The sequence below is a fragment of the Empidonax traillii genome, unplaced genomic scaffold (assembly GCF_003031625.1).
Source record: "Empidonax traillii isolate 1590-97213 ecotype Southwest subspecies unplaced genomic scaffold, ASM303162v1 scaffold422:size936756, whole genome shotgun sequence".
Taxonomy (NCBI): domain Eukaryota; kingdom Metazoa; phylum Chordata; class Aves; order Passeriformes; family Tyrannidae; genus Empidonax; species Empidonax traillii.
In genome coordinates this window covers 1-17613 of record NW_020955615.1, presented here as the reverse complement: position 1 = coordinate 17613, position 17613 = coordinate 1, and the positions used below count along the sequence as shown (strand labels likewise).

General features: G+C 39.3%; 1 protein-coding gene across 2 annotated transcripts in view; it reads right to left on the bottom strand.

Moving 5' to 3' along the window:
- The window catches only part of SLCO1A2 (solute carrier organic anion transporter family member 1A2), a 46336-nt gene extending 39378 nt beyond the window's left edge, over nt 1-6958 (bottom strand). For both annotated transcript variants that reach the window (XM_027894247.1, XM_027894248.1), the window contains exon 1: nt 6818-6958. In XM_027894247.1, coding sequence (XP_027750048.1) covers nt 6818-6945 — 128 coding nt within the window. In that variant the 5' untranslated portion in view covers nt 6946-6958. The remainder of the gene's footprint in view (nt 1-6817) is intronic.
- Between the last annotated feature and the right edge of the window lie 10655 nt (nt 6959-17613).

Sequence of the window (17613 nt, the reverse complement as noted above, 5' to 3'; positions counted from 1 at the left end):
ACAACTTCTATTCCAATCACGCTACTGTTATCTCTATTTTTCCGCATTCAGAAAAAATCCCACACTGAAAACCAAAGTATTTTGAGACTCAAATAACCAGTACATTTGGAGACAACACCAAGTAGGGTAGAAGTGTTGATCTGCTGGAGGGAAAGAAGGCTCTGAAAAGAGATCTGAACAGGCTGGATACATATATATATATATAAATATATATATATATATATATATAACCAGACTCAAATTCAGACCTGAAATCCACAACTTGAAGTAAGCTTCAGTTTAGGAACAAAGACCCCAAAATCTGGATTCTCTACAGTTTTTCTGAAAACTTTAGACAAATTGGCTTCCAGCTTCAATTGCTATGAAAACTAATTATCCCTAATTAGATTCAGTTAAGAGTTGTTTCTCTAACTAAAACCTATCTTGAAAGCAAAATGTTAAAAAACCGACTTGAACTAGGAATCATATATGCCATCAAAAGCTGAAAGTCATGACATCAGAAGCTCACTAAAGAATGAGACAAGGGTGATAATAGTTAAAATAGCTGTTCACTGTGCAAGAAACTGCCTCCTTGAATGCTAAAACATCTGAACAAAAAGAACAAATTCAAATGCATTTTGTTCTGAACAATAGGGCTGAGTAACAATCATGCCACAAAGTCACTATTTTCTAGAAACACATTTAGAAACAAAAAATAAGTTTAATTATTCAAATTCATAATCTTACTATAATAACTTTTTTTTCCTCCACCATAAAAGGTTCTTTCTGATCCTGCATTAGAGACAATGAAACTGTTTCTTACATGCTCTTTTACAATATCCTTAATATAAATTATTACAGCACAGGTAGCCTGAGATCTGCAGAACAGCTGGTGACACCAAGGGTGATAGAAACTGATATGAATTTCTTTAATCCCAGGTTTTGATTAGTGCATCATCTATGTGGTGGGCCTTTATTATTTTGCTTTCTAAAAGGAATTAATATACTTAGATGTATTAAAACAATTGGAGTTGTGTTAAATAGATCATTACATATGTGAATTTAAATAGTTGGGATAATCTGAACTTAAGTCCTACTCAATATGATTAAAATAAGATTAAAACTAGAATCTGCTTATTATTATTTACACTCTCCACAGAGGCAGATCACTTTTTCCAGACAGAATCAGTCCTTATTTACTAAGCAGGCTCTTTGGAAGGAACCAAAGTGGGAATTGCCTGCACTAAGGGAATTGTGCAAAAAATTTAAGCAGCCTGTGATTCATTGTCAGTGATGATTTCTGGCTGTTGGCCTTGTAACCTCATTCAGTTGTCCTCAGCCCATTGATCCAGCCTGTTCAGATCCCTCTTCAGAGCCTTCTTTCCCTCCAGCAGATCAAACACTTCTGCCCTACTTGCTGTTGCCTGCAAATGTACTGCAAGTGCAATCAGTCCCCTCATCCAGATCACTGATAAAGATATTAAACAGTAACTGGAGATTTCCATATTTCCAGACCCAGAGCAAGTTCGCAGGACCAGCACGTTCTGATCCTGTTCTTGAAAGATGCTGCTGCGTAAGTGGCCATCTCCTGTACTTCTTGGGAGATGCTGACTCCTCAGCCAATCTCAAAAACCAGTCTCCCAGCATTTGGTGTTTCATGTAACTGCATGCAGCGCTTCCCTCAGTCTGTGTTAGATGGGCATACTACAGATTTCCAAGAGGAGGCAGGAATGCTGCTCACAACTGCGAGATGTGGGGGAAGCCACAGTGCAATTCATTCTTACTTTTCCCAGCCTCTCCTTTGATTTTCTGAGGTTAATCCTGCATATCCTTCCTTCTTGAGAAAGACTTATTGAGCGAGGACTTCCTCAAAACATTATTCTTGAGTCCATAGTTACTTGCTGTAACTAACTTTTTTTTTTTTTAATAGGAGACCTTTCCCCAAATTGAAGAGCAAATGTTGTCACTAATTTTTCCTACAGTTTTTTTCCCAGTATCACAGTATGACTTTCCCAGGGAAAGCAGGTGGGATGCACTCCACCTGCTAACATGCAGCTTACACGATGGGAACAAAGCTAGACCTTGGAAAAGACCTAATCAAAGTGTTGTTAGATGAACCCAGAGAATGTAAGCAGTAAAGAAACCTATCTCAGTGCTACAGTTTATTTCTGGAAGGAAAAAAGGTTGTTTTTCTCTCTGCTCATCTGGTGTTTTCCCAGCTCAAATCCAGGCAAACGAAGGACAGCCTTGATGGCATCAGTACCAGTTCTGTAAACACAGACACACTGAGAGAGCCTAATGGAGCACAGAACTACTAAACCACGATATCTGGAATTGAAAAACTGCAGGAGAAATCTGTTTCATCCTAATATTCTCCCTCTTCATTCCACACCTTAGCAAATATAACTTCTGTGAATTACCACTTGTAGCTGTGAATGAAAGTAATTTAAACCCCAACTCCTTTTACATTTTCTATATTAAACTGACACTGGAGAGGGACAAATGACTCTGCAGAATGATTTCCATCAGCTTCACTCTAAGTATCAAAGAATCATGGAATATCCTGAGTTGGCAGGGACCCACAAGGATCCTCAAGCCTGACTCCTGGTCCTGTACAGAACAGCCCCCAAGAATCACACCATGTGCCTGAGAGGGTTGTTCAAGTGCTTCTTGAACTCTGTTAGGCTTGGTGCTGTGACCACTTCCCTGAGGAGCCTGTTCCAGTGCTCAATCACCTTCTGGGGGAAAAACCTTTTCCTAATATCCAACCTAAATCTGTCTTTACACAGCTTCATCCATGTAACTTTTAACTGGATCAGCCTTAGTGTCTGAAAGGAAGACAGTGTTTTTTCCAGAACAGATTGCTGCAAAACTGACTCCATAAAATCAAGGAAGAAAACACTCTGTCCCTAGAAGGGTATCCATGAGTTAAGGCCTCATCCTATATTTTTCCTGTCCCTTAGGGGATGCTGAACTAAGTGCAGGGCCCCAGCTGTCATTTTCTTGCCAATTCTTTAATTTCACCACCATTTTGCACGCCAGAATCCTCAGCAAAGATATGCCTCAAAAGATAGATCATCACAACTAGGGTTTGTGCTACAGAGCTTCACAGTAGTTTTTTCAGCAAGATCACTCCCACCAGGAGGGATGCTTCCCCTCTCACTCGAGAGCACAACACAAGAGAACCTGGACTGCAAATGCCTTCCTCCATACTGGTGCAGGTTACAGCCTGAGACTCGGGGAAGTGCTGCTTAGACTGGCAATCCTATAGCAGGCAAAGCACCTCCTGTCTTAGGCACTGTTTCTCTCCTGCCTGGCTTTTGCTCCTTTCTTTTTTTTTTTTTTTTTTCCTTTTCCTTCTTGTTTTGGGAAAGTTTGAAGGGGGAAAAAGTATCAGTGAATAAATACCCATTGCTTTGGAAACAGTACAGCATAGTCAGCATAAGCAGGCAAGGGAAAAGATAATGGGATGTTTTCCAAACCTGTAGACAGATACAGCTTTAAACAAACAGCCGACTGATTCTCAGTCACAAGGAGAGTCTGACTTGAATTTACAACTCAGGCAGCTATATAGAAATAAAAACTTTGCAAGAAAATGGTGAATACATTTTTGTTGCTTTTTTTTTCTCCCCAAAAAACATCACAGAGAGTTTCAGAGACCTGTATCAAAGTCTTCAACCTTAACAAATCTGTACTCCCCTTCAAACACATTCCACCACATACTCAGGTAGTCATTTCACAATACATTTAAAAATATAGAGGGCATTTATAATTTCTGATGTGATTTTTCAGAAAAGTAACATTTATGTTAAGATCACTATCAAGTCATGCAGGATAAATCACAGAATTACAGACTATCCTGAGTTGTAAGGGACCCACAAGGAACATCAAAGCCTAACTCCTGGCCCTGCACAGGACAGCCCCCAGAATCACACCATGTGCCTGAGAGCCTTGTCCCAAAATCTTCTTTCTACAAAACCTAACTAGAATAAGAAACACTAGTAAACTTGGAAATAACTTCAAACCCCCAAAACCGTGGCATTTCAGATCATTTACATCACTAATGAGAGCAAAATTGGCACTGAGGCGGCAGCAAAAAGCCTTGGCATTCAGATCATTCCATTCACACTGTCTACATGTGTGTGCATGCACAGGTGTAAACACAGCACAGGACAAAATTCTGCAGCTTTAGGTAAACAGGAACTTCCTCTTTGGTTTTCATTTGTGGGATAACACACTGAAGTTCCCAGTTTCTGCTGAGCTTAAACTGACTAATCCAACTTTTTATTGTTTGCCATATTATAGCCAGAACTAATACCAGTATTCATTTTTATCTTTCTGACAAATAGGGTTTTTTGTCATAATTCTTTTTGATGGATGCCAAAAATATCAAAAGAGTTTTAAATCAGGACACATGTTATTACCTGGTCTGAGAGATGGGGAAGAATGAGCTAAGAAGTATAATTTATTAATATTGTGATCATTGGCCTTGAAGGTAAAGTAGGAAAAAATGAAGGATAGCACGATGCAACTCAGGAGGCATCTAATCAGCAGCCTGGAAAAAAATCTCAGAGACATAAGTGAAAAGAAATAAAAGCTAAGGAAAAGGGAACTCTATAGGTGGTAGAGCTAATTTTTGCATCTTTTGAGACCAAAATGCATCCCAAGGATTCACACCAGCACAAGAACTAACACTCTTGTCTGACTTTCAGGACTCAAAGAAGATCATAAGCTTGGAAAGGTCTTCTACACAGGAGCTAGTTTCATTCTAGAGGTGAAAATCTCAGTGTCTTCATTTAATCATCATATTAAGTAACAAGTTTGAGTAAAGACTGCAGGACTTAGCTTACTGTTACTACATGTCTACAGAAAGAATCAAGATTGTGCACACTTAAAGAAGTTCCTTTCTTTACCCTCTATTCAGAATCAAAAGCAAGAGAGCTGAGTGACATCAATCAATGGTCATAAATTTCACAGCTCATGTATTACACTATATTTATTTATTTATCCTGCAAGGGACTGGAGATTGGGTAGGTGACTAATGCTAAGGTTATAAATTGCCTAGAGAGAAAACTAAACATAACTGTGAACTTCCTCCTCATCCAAACACATCCATCACATTCTAATAATATGAAATGCAGTTCTAATCAAAACTGATCTGAACTTTTTGTTTAATCCAGACATCTGCATCCAATGCATATTCACTGACAAAAACAAGATTTTTGAGCTTTTTGGGTTGTATTACTGCAGAATTAAATAACTAGAGAACTAGCACAAATCACTGTGACACTGGCTTTTCTTGTGTTTTCCATATCCTATAGAATCTTTTTTTCCAACTCAAAGTTTGCATAGTATCTTATAACTGGAATCAAAATATTCATCAAACAAGTTGTCACAGACTGTAAACTTGCTATTTTACATGTTGGGTGCTATCCTATGCCTCACAATCTCTCCTTGAAATATCTGTTGATAAAGCCATTTTCTTTGGGTAACATGTTTTGCTATCACAAGCAGCTCAGATTGTCAGAGTTCTGTGGAATTCTCCTTTGCAAAGCAGCAAGGTTGATACCCAAATCCACGTGAGTCTTCAGAGATGCCATTTGGCCAGATCAACTTTTCAAAGCAAAACTGATTAACAAAGTCACACGTCAGGTGATGTTTAGATACAAAGCAAGTCCAAATAAAGCCCAAGTGCACCAGCAGAAGATAAAGCATGAATATTTTTTTCTAAGGATATATCACTCAATAGCACCCACTACCATTCTCTGTTTAACCTTTTATTGCATCTACTGGTGTTAGTCATTTATATATACATTCTTTTGACCTGTGTCCTTTTCCCCCATTTTCTATGTAATGCTCTTACTTTTCAGTGCATTAAAGGTTATTATTGCAGCCGCAGAACACTCCCACTGCACTTTTACTTCCCCAGTATGCAATCAACAGTAATAAGACAGCCGTCTCCTGCCCAGCTGCACACAGCTCTTCCCCTAAACATTGCTTTCCAGGAGATTTGATCTCCACATCCTGAGTTTGCAGCAACTTGGTTTCCCCTGCTCAATTGCTTTTAAGCAGTGTTTTCACTCCTCCCTCTTCATAGAAAAGACAGTGAATGAAATCCAACCTGGGCACGGGGCCTTTTCTTCAGCTACAAGATTCCTCTTTCAAGTCTACTACAAAGATGCCTTCCCCATGCCCTGAGCCCCTCACCTCCTGTCTCTTATGAATGCCATTGCTCAGCCTGCCCAGATCTCCATGGCACCACATCCATCCCATCCTTTGGTTCCCTGGTACTGGCATGGGCCCCTCTCTCCTGTCCCTCCAGTCTCTTGGTCCCTGCACTGTTCCAGAGACTCATGTCAGCTGTCCTGCTAGATGTTACTTGAAATACATCAATCAGCACAAATATGGTACTTGGAATACATAAATCAGAGCCACCTGGAATAGGATTCTGCTGCTACTGCCCAAGGAATCAAGAGAAAACAGAAATGGCCAGACTGGCTGAGCACTTGAATAAAATTACACAGCTGAAGCCATACACAAATACAACTGTTATACCCCAAAGGAAACTAAAACCACCAGTTTTCTGGTGAAGCACAGAACAGCATCAGTTTCCACAAATGAGACTTTGTCATAACTGGACTGGTAATGATTACTCTGAGCCCACAGTATGACAAGAACGTGAAAGTCACTTCTGATGGCAAGGCAGAAAGAACCCAGTGCTCTCATCACATCCCCATCACCAAAACCAACCCCTTCCTCCCTTCCACCTCCACATCACCAGCACACAGCCAGCTCCTCACTGCCAAGCCGTGGGGCATTGATTGCCACCCACACTCACCCTTGCTCCAGGCTGCACCTGACAGATTGGCCGGAGCTGACCAAATAAGAGCTGCAGCCCCACACTGCCCAGGGAGTTCTCCACTCCTCCCACACCCGAGTCCACTCTCTCCAGCAGAGCAGCAACATCCAAGTCCAGTGTTCCAACTGCTCCTCTCTCTCTCAAAGAAAACTTAGAAATAAAAGCAGCTGTGAGTCAGGAAGACAGCCAAGTTTGTTTGCCCTTGAAAGGAGGTGGTCACACAGAGTGAAAGACAAAATGAGCGGAGAACTCCTAAGGAAATATATTCACCCTAGTATCTTCTCCAGGCACAAGTCAAAAAGTTCACAAGTTGGGCAGCAAGACGCCACTTTCACAGTCCTGAGGTAAATTTCCTTTGTGCTTTTTACACAAATGAAGGAAACCTTAACATAAGGGCACACACATTGCCAAGGAGGAAACACCTTACTGATGGGTTGAGGTTCCCTCTCACTAACATAATGTGTGAAAGGGTCAAATGGTTTCTCTACTTAGTGCCAGAAATGTCCTCAGAATACAGTGGCAACTTCTATAAGCAACAGGTTTATAACGATTAAAGGCTTAAAGTGCTTAAAATAAGTAAGTTTCAGAGACAGAAACTTAAATCACACATCTGTGTGTACAGCCGCAATAATGCCTGTAGGTGACTCCTGCAAGGGCATTTCCACAGAATTAAAACCTTTGCAAAAATGGATAATACTAGGACTAACCACTTTGAGAGCAGGAAAAATGTTTTCTTCCTGAGGTCAGCCCCAAAGTGGGAAAAACAGAATCAAAGAAGCCTGGCTACCCACCACTTCCCTTGAAAATTTGATGGCATTATAGTAGGATATAAAGGAAGTGAAAGACAGGGACATCTTCACACTGTGAACAATCTGGCCAGAAAAAAACTTCCAAGCAGATGACAAAGCAGAGAGTAAAGCATGCTTCTATTCTCAGCATGAATGTGGCTCACTCATCAGGGCACAAAGCCCCCCACACTCTTTTGCTTCCTTCCTTCCCTCTACCAGGAGAGCAGTTTGGAAGATACTCTCCCAAGTCCTCTATTTTTGTTTGATCAGACTGAATCCTCAAGTTAGGTTTTATTACAAAACTAAGGAACTAGTTATTAACAGATCTGCTACAGATTAACAAACTGACTCCCTAGATGAAATATCAGCGATGAGAATCAGCATTACTGATTAATAAGAGCCAAGGTGTATTAAACAGAGGGCAAACAATAACTCAACAGATGTTCACATCTGATGGCTACAGGTGTCAGAGGAACTTGAACCAGCACAGTAAGTGGAGAGGCTGAGCTGGGGGAGAGGAGGTGGGAAATAATATTGGTCCTGCTGTAAAGTGCCTTTAGCCATCGAGTAATCTAATCACTTCAGTGACACTCCTTTTTTTTTTTTTTCTTTTGCAAAATACATTTTAAAAGTAGCAAAACATTTCCAAAACAGAAACAAAAGCCTCAGTGAATGGAACTGAACAGTAGGAAGGGCTGAAGTAAAAAAGCACTAGGTAATGAAATATTAATTGAAATCACACATGGCTCTTAAAAAAAGAAAACAATCACATGAAAAGTAGGTGAGCTAGGCAGAGGAGAAATTAAGGTGTGGGGAGGGAGAAAAAGGAAAATAAGTTGAAATTGAGAGTAGTAATAAAAAGGGACAAGTAGCACTCCATCCAGACAGAGTTCTGAAATATTTTTTACCATGCCCCAGCGTACATATTTCTCTGCAAATATAAATACTAATGATGGTAACTAAAGAGCTCTATGCTAACAGGAATATAGTTCTGAATATGACATCCCTTGTATCAGCAAAAATAACAGAAGCAGCCAGCCAATAGCCTAAGTAAAGGCAGATTTTCCTCCACTAAATTGCCCAAGGCAATTGGAAGAGAATGAAGCTGTTCCTTACATCTAAAATCCCACATGTTGAGATATATACTTGTTCTCAAGGGGGTTTACATTATAAGAATGCCAGTAGAGTTTGATCTTATGACTCAGGCCATTTGAGTGAAAATTTAGTCAATTATTCTTGATAGAAACAGCTTCATCCTTTTGTTGTTGTTGTTTTAGGGACTGATTTGGTTCACTATGGAAATTTAATGAGTAACACTAACCTCCAGAAAAAATACAAAATTGAAACGGTTCAGTCTTTTTCCTAGTGGAAAAAGGAAAAATGGAATTTAACAGATTCCATTTTCATAATGGAATCTGTTCAGTTGATTGTCTTGGGAGATTAAGTCGCTTTTTCAAATTGAAGCATTTACAAAGTGATAAAATCTTCAGGGTGTCCACCCAACACCTAGTGCTTCTGCTCAGATCAAAAAATAGCATCTGTTATACTCTGAGGTCTTTTGCAGAACTTCAGTTAGGTTAGCAAGTCCTTTAGGGAAAAACTCTGTCCATTTTTTTCCTGTTTGTGTATCCCTAATTAGTGTCATGAATTTTCATTAAAAGGCTGTGGTTAAGACTCACTTGGGAATGAGGTGACTTAGAATCTTAACGGTAAAATTCAAGAATATAGGTGAGTAAGCTGCTGTCGTTATGTCTATGTAGCGTGGAAATGCCACTACCACAACAATGCTGTGTTCTTAGGTTGCAGATGGAAGCAATGTTAAATGGTCATTTTCACTGCTAGTAAAAGTAAATTGTAAGTGTTAATAGCTACTGATGTTAAGATTTTGTAATACCATTCTCTTTTTACTTCATTCTGAACAATTGGTATTTATTAGTATTATTACTACTAGCTCTTTCAAAAAGCAAAGGTCTTTTTGAAATTACAACTAACTGCACTGGATGCCTAATTTTGGACATAATTTAAACTGTGGCCAAGTAATAAACTTTCTCAAAGCTGATTATTTCAGTGCTTAATACATTTTAGGCTTTCCAGTTGCACATGAATTTCACACATTCATAGTGCAAGCTGAACTTCTGTTATATTCTGTCTAAATGGAAAATGTTCTAGATACTCCCATAAAACACAATAATGGACCGTGGTCACTGTGACCAATAATTTTATATGAAATTTCTCCTACCGTAAAATATGGACACTGGGACTTTATTTTTAATTACTTGGCAGCAATATTTACTATCCCTGACAGCTTTTTGGAGCACTCAATGAAGAAGTGAGCAACAGCAAAGACTGATTGGCTTTGCTTCCTGCTAGAAAGACAGACTGAATGGAAAAATTGTGAAAGTCAGAACTAGTTTATCTTTAAAGGTACTCCCCAAAATAAAAAGTTTTAAACATCACTGAATTCAAAACAATGATTGAGAACTCTGCTGAACAGAATGCAATTACCCACATACACAAATCGTCCTGTTCACACACTCTTTGCTGATGAGAAGTCTGTATTTCTCCACTTTTCATCCTGCATTCAGTTCTGCTCAGCCACAACCCTATTCTCACTGATGCTCCTTGTCCTTCCTCACCTACGTGTTGTGCAAACTTCTCCCACGCTTATTGAATTCTGCATGTGATTCCACCTTTCCCTTTTTAGCCAGATAAGAGACAAAGTGCACAGAATAACTGCTGATTTTTATCTTCCACACCCTTTCCAGACTGTAGCCTCTCTAGGGTGGATTGGAATAATGGCACAATCCCTCAGCATCATGCTGAAATCCTCTAGGCTCCTCTCTACTCCAGGATGGAAAAGAGTGGGGCAGTTTACAAATACTGAAGGGTTTTCTTTAGACCAGTCTAGAACTTATTACAAGGCAGGAATTTCCCTCCTGCTCACAGGATGCTCCAACCTTGAACAAACTTTTGTGTCACCTGGCAGAAAAGAGAACACAGCTACTCATCCCATCAAGAATCTCCTCAAGTGCTGTTGAGACCAGAAATTGCACCAAATGCCTGAAACACTTGTATGTCGGGTGAGATACGTGATACCTGGTAGTGTAATTTTGATTACATATCAATGACTTTTCTTTTCTTTGTTTTTAACATAAAACACCTTCCATTCAAGCAACACCTTTAAATATGATTCCTTTCTCCATACTCACATGTGCATATGGACACATATAGACATGTAAGTATTGAGAACACTTCTAAAATTATTTCTATAGCTCTTTAACTGGCTGAATTTGCTGGAAAAGACAAGAAAATGCTAGTCAGAACAAAATTCTAGAACTGAACAACAATACAGTAAAAGTTAATACAATCTCCAAAAAAATTTAGCAATAATACCATCAGCATTAGCTAGCACTAAAACCAGTTCTCCAAAGTAACAAGTACTAGGATAAGAGGAAATGGCAAGTTGCACCAGGAGAGGGTATTTAGATTGTATATTAGGAAAATTTTCTTCACTGAAAGGGTTATCAAGCATTGGAACAAGCTGCCCAGGGAAGTGGTTGAGTCACCATCCTGGAGGTAACTACAAGATGTGGCACTTAAGGACATGGTTTACTGGTAGATTTTTCCAGCGCTAGGTTTTCTAGTGCTGGACTCAATGTTCTTAAAAGTCTTTTCCAAACTAAATTATTCTATGCTTCTATTATTCCTGAGGAATTCTTTCAGCAGTCAGGTTTATACTCACATTTCCTCAATCTTCTCCTGTTAAAAGTTAAGCAATCAACATGCATAACATTAACACAAATACGTATCTGTCCTCTTATTAACCTCTCACTTAAACATCAGCAGATCCAGCTATGCCCCTGCTATGGATTTCTCTCTATGTGATTGTTGTTAGTATGAACTTTATAGAGCTGCACTAAAAAATAGGGCTGAGGATTATTTTGGTCCACAAGAACAGATCAAGGAGAAAAGTCAAAAGCAACAGAAAATTAAGCACATTTTGCTTGAACCTTTCCTTCCAATCACAGTAAATTTTGCTTTATATGATCATAGAATGCCTTGGATTGGAAGGGTCCTCAGAGGTCACCAAGTTCCAAACCCCCTGACATGGGCAGAGTTAGCTTTTTACTAGACCAAGTTGCGCAGGGTCTCATCCAACTTGGCCTTAAACACTTCCAGCAATGGAGCATCTACAGCTTCTCTGGGCAAGCCTTACCACACTCACAGTAAAGAATTTTTTCCTATATCTAGTCTAAACCTACTCTCAGTTTGAAGCCATTCCCCCTTTTCTTCTCACTCCAGGCCCTTGTAAATACTCTCTCTCCATCTTTCCTGTGGGCTCCCTTTGGGTACTGGAAGGCCACAATTATGTCTCCCCAAAGCCTTCTCTTTTCCAGGCTGAACAATCCCAGTTCTCTCAGCCTTTCCTCATAGGAGAGGTGCTTCATCCCTCTGACCAACTTGGTGGCCTACTCTGGACTCATCCCTACTTTAAGAGGTTTTCCTTCTCTTTTTCTCCTGAAAAAACTACATGATGCATCAGCACTCCTGCAAAGTGTTGTTCTGACAGCCTACTGTCACTTACAGCTAGAAATACTCTTTACTGCCTGAGATTTGGAGAAGGATTCATGCAGCCAAACAGGTTGCAGGACAGTAAGAAAAGAATTCTCACAGTTGAATGTGTTATTATCATGATAATGTAATTTATTATGATGTTTGATCTTCTGTTGCCTTTCAGGAGTCTTTTTTTCACTTGGAGGGAATTGTAACCCTCCAGTCCATACAGGTAGCAGTAAATAATAATTGGATTTGTATGATTTTTCTAATATTTTTTAGATGTTCAGAAATAATATCAATATATTTCATTAATAGGTAGTATTGTCTGGCTATATGGGTTTTTTTCTAAGACAAACCACTTTAAAAAGTATTTCTATGACGATATGCTGTGCTAAGTCACATTTCTTAACTGGCCTAGATTGAGCATATTAGTATAATGGGAGGTAACTTCTACAGAATGTCAATACTTCTTTCTCAGAAAAATGTGTTTATTAAGTAAGGCCCTTAGGGTGCTCAACAAAGTCAACAAGTGTCTTGCTCTTGCTTTAAAGCACACAATTCTCTTATTATTCTCTGCACTGAAAAGGACACTGTTACTGTGCAACACAGTAAATGTCCAACAGGAAATACTGAAGAAATGAAATAGCATATTTATTTGTAAAAATACTTCTAAGGAGAAAGGTTTGTTTATGCTTAAGGAAAGACCAAGGGACAGTTTCCCATTTCTCACTGCTTTATTTGTGGTAACCTGGCATTACCAAAATAAGGTAAACACTCCCAGAATCAAGATGCAAAAGATGTGTTACTTAGCATCCTTGCACTTTTTTTAAAATCAGATATTTAAAAAAAAAAAAGGAAAATTACAGATCACTTTAAACAAGAAATTCGCTCCTTGACTTTGTAAACTAAGGTGGCTTGCAGCCAGAAGAGCTGCGCTGACTTACATTCCTGGCTCAGCCCTTGTTTTTGACACCAGCAAATTCACAGGGATTCTGTGTTTACTAAAGAATATTTTCCAAAACCGATAAAAACATATGCAAAAATTAGTTGTAACTTGAAAGAGGTTTTCCAAATGTGGATTTTTCAAAGGTAATGTCCATATTATTCTTACTTACATAAGGTCACATTTTCAGATCCCAATAGGGTGATTGTTAAGGTCATGCTTTTTCTGTCAAAAAAGATTTGATTTTAAACCTAGACCAACTTATTTATAATTTTGTGAATTCTACCCAGAAGATAGGGTCATGTTGACCTTTTCAGAGAAATTATATGACAAAGGAGAAACTGATTCTGATAGCTTCCTGCTATTATTAAAAAACACATGTTCCAAAAACTTGCGATCAGGTTGAACCTCTGATGCACCAGCAGAGTTAAATGACAGCATCTGTGTTAAAATGAATCATCAAAAGGGACTAATGAAAGAAATATTGCAGAAGAGTTTCTCCCTCTGTAAATGATTCGTGAATTTAATCTTGGGAAAGAAAGAGGGGAGAGAGGGAGAGAGGGAGAGAGGGAGAGAGGGAGAGAGGGAGGGAGGGAGAGAGGGAGGGAGGGAGGGAAGACAATGTTTATGCAGTTGGAAAGTAAGAGGCCAGAGAAACACCTGACATTTTTCCTTCATATCAGCCTGGTTAGAGGCTTAAGACAGGCAATATTCATCAGAAATATAATTACTGTTCCTTTGCCATTTTAATTAACCTCGAAGTTTAAAGCAGAACTTGCAAACTACTAGAAAGAAAAAGTTTGATTTACTTAGTGACACACTAATCTCAGACAACTCTAAGGTAGAAAATTGTAAAACTGCCTCATTTTTGTAAATAAATGAAACATATTTAACAAGAGCGTGGAGTGACAGGACAAGACGAATGGCTTCACACTGAAAGAGGGTAGGTTTAGATTGGATATTAGGAAGAAATTTTTTACTGTGAGGGTAGTGAGGCGCTGGAACATGTTGCCCAGAGAAACTGTGGATGCACCATCCCTGGAAGTGTTTAAGACCACACTGCATACGGCTCTAGGCAACCTGGCCTAGTAAAAGGTGATCCTGCCCATGGCAGGGGAGTCAGAACTAGATCTCCAAGGTCCCTTCCAACCCAAGCTTTTCTAATTGTATGAGTCTAAATATTTTTATCAAGTTGCTAAGTGTAATTTTCCTTTCAGCCTGTCTTGTGCAGTTGGAATTACAATTTGTCTGACGTATTAAAACATTTTTAAAAGAGCCTTTAAATGTGGTAGGGGTTTGCAGTTTGTTTGTTTCATTTTGTGTGTGAGAGCATGCAATCTGTGTAATAGGATGTCTATGCTAAAGACAAAGATGCCATAAGCAATTTACACCCTACCCAAACCCATGCAAAGAAGCCACCACATATTTCCTATAACTGATAGTTAAACCACTAGATTTGCTAAGCCCTGAAGAAGTAATGTTTATAGCAGAATTTATCTCTAGCTGCAAGGCTCTATTGATCAGTATGTCTACTCTGTACCCTTTGGGTCTGCATGTGTAAAAAACCACCAGTAATTATACACCTTATTCAGTTTATTTCCTCAAGGGATCAGTTCTGGGGTTATTCTGTTCTCCTGCAAGAACAAGATTTGAGCTGCAGATGACACTTGCAGAAGTCTCATGTCTTGTGTTAAAATACTTCTCCAGTCTTTAGTATTTACACTGTTACTGATGTAGGAAATCAAGGTCATGGAGAAAGATCAACTTTCATGTAGGAGGAACAAATAATTGAAATTTGGGATTTTAAAATATACTTCTGTGCATGTATCCTGTATTGGGAGTATATCAGCCCTTTCCTCTTCCTAGCAACATTCATTCAGTTTGGTCTGAATTCCACATCAGCTAGCGCTGCTTTTTCAGGTGCAAGCTTTGTATTTATCTAGAGACACATGTTGGCAAACAGATATGTTTGATGGGAAAACATGCAGAGCTATCAGACCATGCAAAACTTGAAAATATTCCAGTAAAAATTTTGTTTTGTGGAGTGCAAGAGGTGACCCCATAAAGTAAAGAAAAATGTGGCCTTCAACAATCCTGTAACAAAACTACAGTCACTACAGAATATTTCCACAATCTCTGCAAATAATCAGAACCGTTTGGTACCGACTTCATGAAGTCCTCAGCTGCAGTAAGTTGAGACAGGCTAACCACTTCTGTACAGGTCAAAATAAAGTAATGTGCAGGTCACACACAAAAATAACAGAATATTGTCTTCGTTCCATTCCCTTCTCTGAATGACAAAGGATGATCAAACTCCATTTTCAGAACTACAAATCATAGCACGACTTCTTGTAATCACTTGCTTACCTGTGAAACCCATAAAGCATTTTGAGATACCGAGATGAAGGTGGCCTCAACACACCATAAAAATAACTGACGCAGAACACTCTAAAAAAAAAAAAAAACAAAACAAAAAACCAGAAGAAGAAACAGGTTAATCAAATGCATTAAAGGTGAATCTATTTTGTAGTCATGATGCTATTAAATCCCCTGGTTTAGATTGCAACCTCTTACTCTTGCTTAGGGAAAAACTATAGTCAGAGTTTTATAAGTATCCATATATAGAATTATCTGTATATGTCCCACTTTGCCACACATTACAGATATCATCACAGAGCATGGGGTTCTATTCTACAGCAAGAAGCCACATCATGCAACAAAATTAAAATTTTAGAGTTTTAAAACTCTACATAGAAATCATGCATCAAACGAAATTCTTAATGGCAAAGCACCTGTGACAGCAAAGCAGGAAATAAATCTAATGTATAATAAGCACTACAGTTGTTCATCATAAGCCTCTGAAAAAATGACAGAAATATAAAGCAGTTCACAAAAGAAGTCTCTGTCTTAGTTCTGATAGTTTCATTTATCAACAAAATCCATAAGACTACATTAAGGAAACTATTAAGCTAAATGTGACCAAATGTTATTTGTTTTACCTATCAAAAGTTATTACTATCAGAACCACGGCCAGCATCATAGGCTTGGAAAGAGAGAAACAAAAGCTAGTTGTTTAAATCTATTTTTTTAAAACTGCAGTTAAGTCTCATCATGGATAGAAGCTTTTCCCCTTACCTAGTGCTACTATGACAAGCCAGGAAACAGCACAAGACCTCAAAATAAAACAAAGGTTAAATCTTAAAAAATAAAGGTTAAATCTTTATCGTAGATGAAAACCACCCTGGGGAGAATTATATGTACATCACTAAATCATCGGTGAATATTATATATATATATATATGTGGATACACTGAGCTGTCTGGCCACTTCAACATAGGGCTATTGCTAGAACCGATCAGAATGGGTAGCCAAAACTCATCAGCAGACATAACATTTTAGAAACACCTGCTCTAGTATTATCCACAATATTAGCTTACATGTTATTATCCTACAGGCTGCAGAAGATAAAAATGTTGGCCCACAGGCAGAGGGACAAGGGGCATCTCTGACTGTATCTAAACTACCAGTTGCTTCCTGAGTTGATGCTAATAAACTCTACAGGGGAAGGCAGGGTGGAGGGTGGCTTGTAACACCTTTGTCAGCAATCCCTGCAGCAAACTACCCCCAGCATTGCACCTGGAATTGATCTCAGCAGGAACTTGTTGCCTAACTCCAGGAGGTAGCCCAGAAGCAAACTAATTTCTACATAATGAGGTTGACCAGAACACCAGGTGGTGGAAAACAGGTGTGGAGAACTGAAAATTAACAAAAATGTGCAGATAAAAACATTTCTGTCGGGCACTAACACCATTTCCTGATGGTCTCTCATCTGGGACCCGCTATGTTCTCTGCCTGGGAGCCCTACTGAAGCTCTGGCCAGGATTTGGTGTGCATATACCTGCCCCTGGATGGGTCTTGGGTCTCCCCTGTAATTGTGTTTCCCGGTGCAATTCCCTGGATTAATCTGGCTCATCACATGTCACACTTGGGGCAGCTTATAAGCCCCTTTTTGGGACTTATTCCCTATGTAAGGCCCCAATGGGAGGGGCACGGCCTGGAGTGGGTCACCCCGACTCCAGGCTTGTCCCCACGCCTCACAAGGTCCTGTTCAATGCTTGGCTCCTGGTCTGCTAACAAAGTAAATCTATCAGCCTTGAAAGTCTAGATGTTTTTATTAATAGTTCAGAGAAGGTATTGTCCTGGGAATAGCATTTCTAAGTGTTCAGGACACCCGGAAATAAGCAGACAAAGTGACGCTTGCCATCGGGATGATGCTCGGGAGCAGGGGAGGGAGGGACAAGCACATCTATAAAAATAAAGCTATGGGAGGAAATAAATTTTCTATCCTGAAAGCTTATTACTTCCCCAAGCTGAATTGCGAGCCAGACAATTTGCTGAGGTGGCTCTGTGCTTGACCTAGCCAGAGCCAGGCCTCTCCTCATTGATGGAGTTGTGTCCAGGGGCAGTGCAGGTGACAAGGGAAGGGG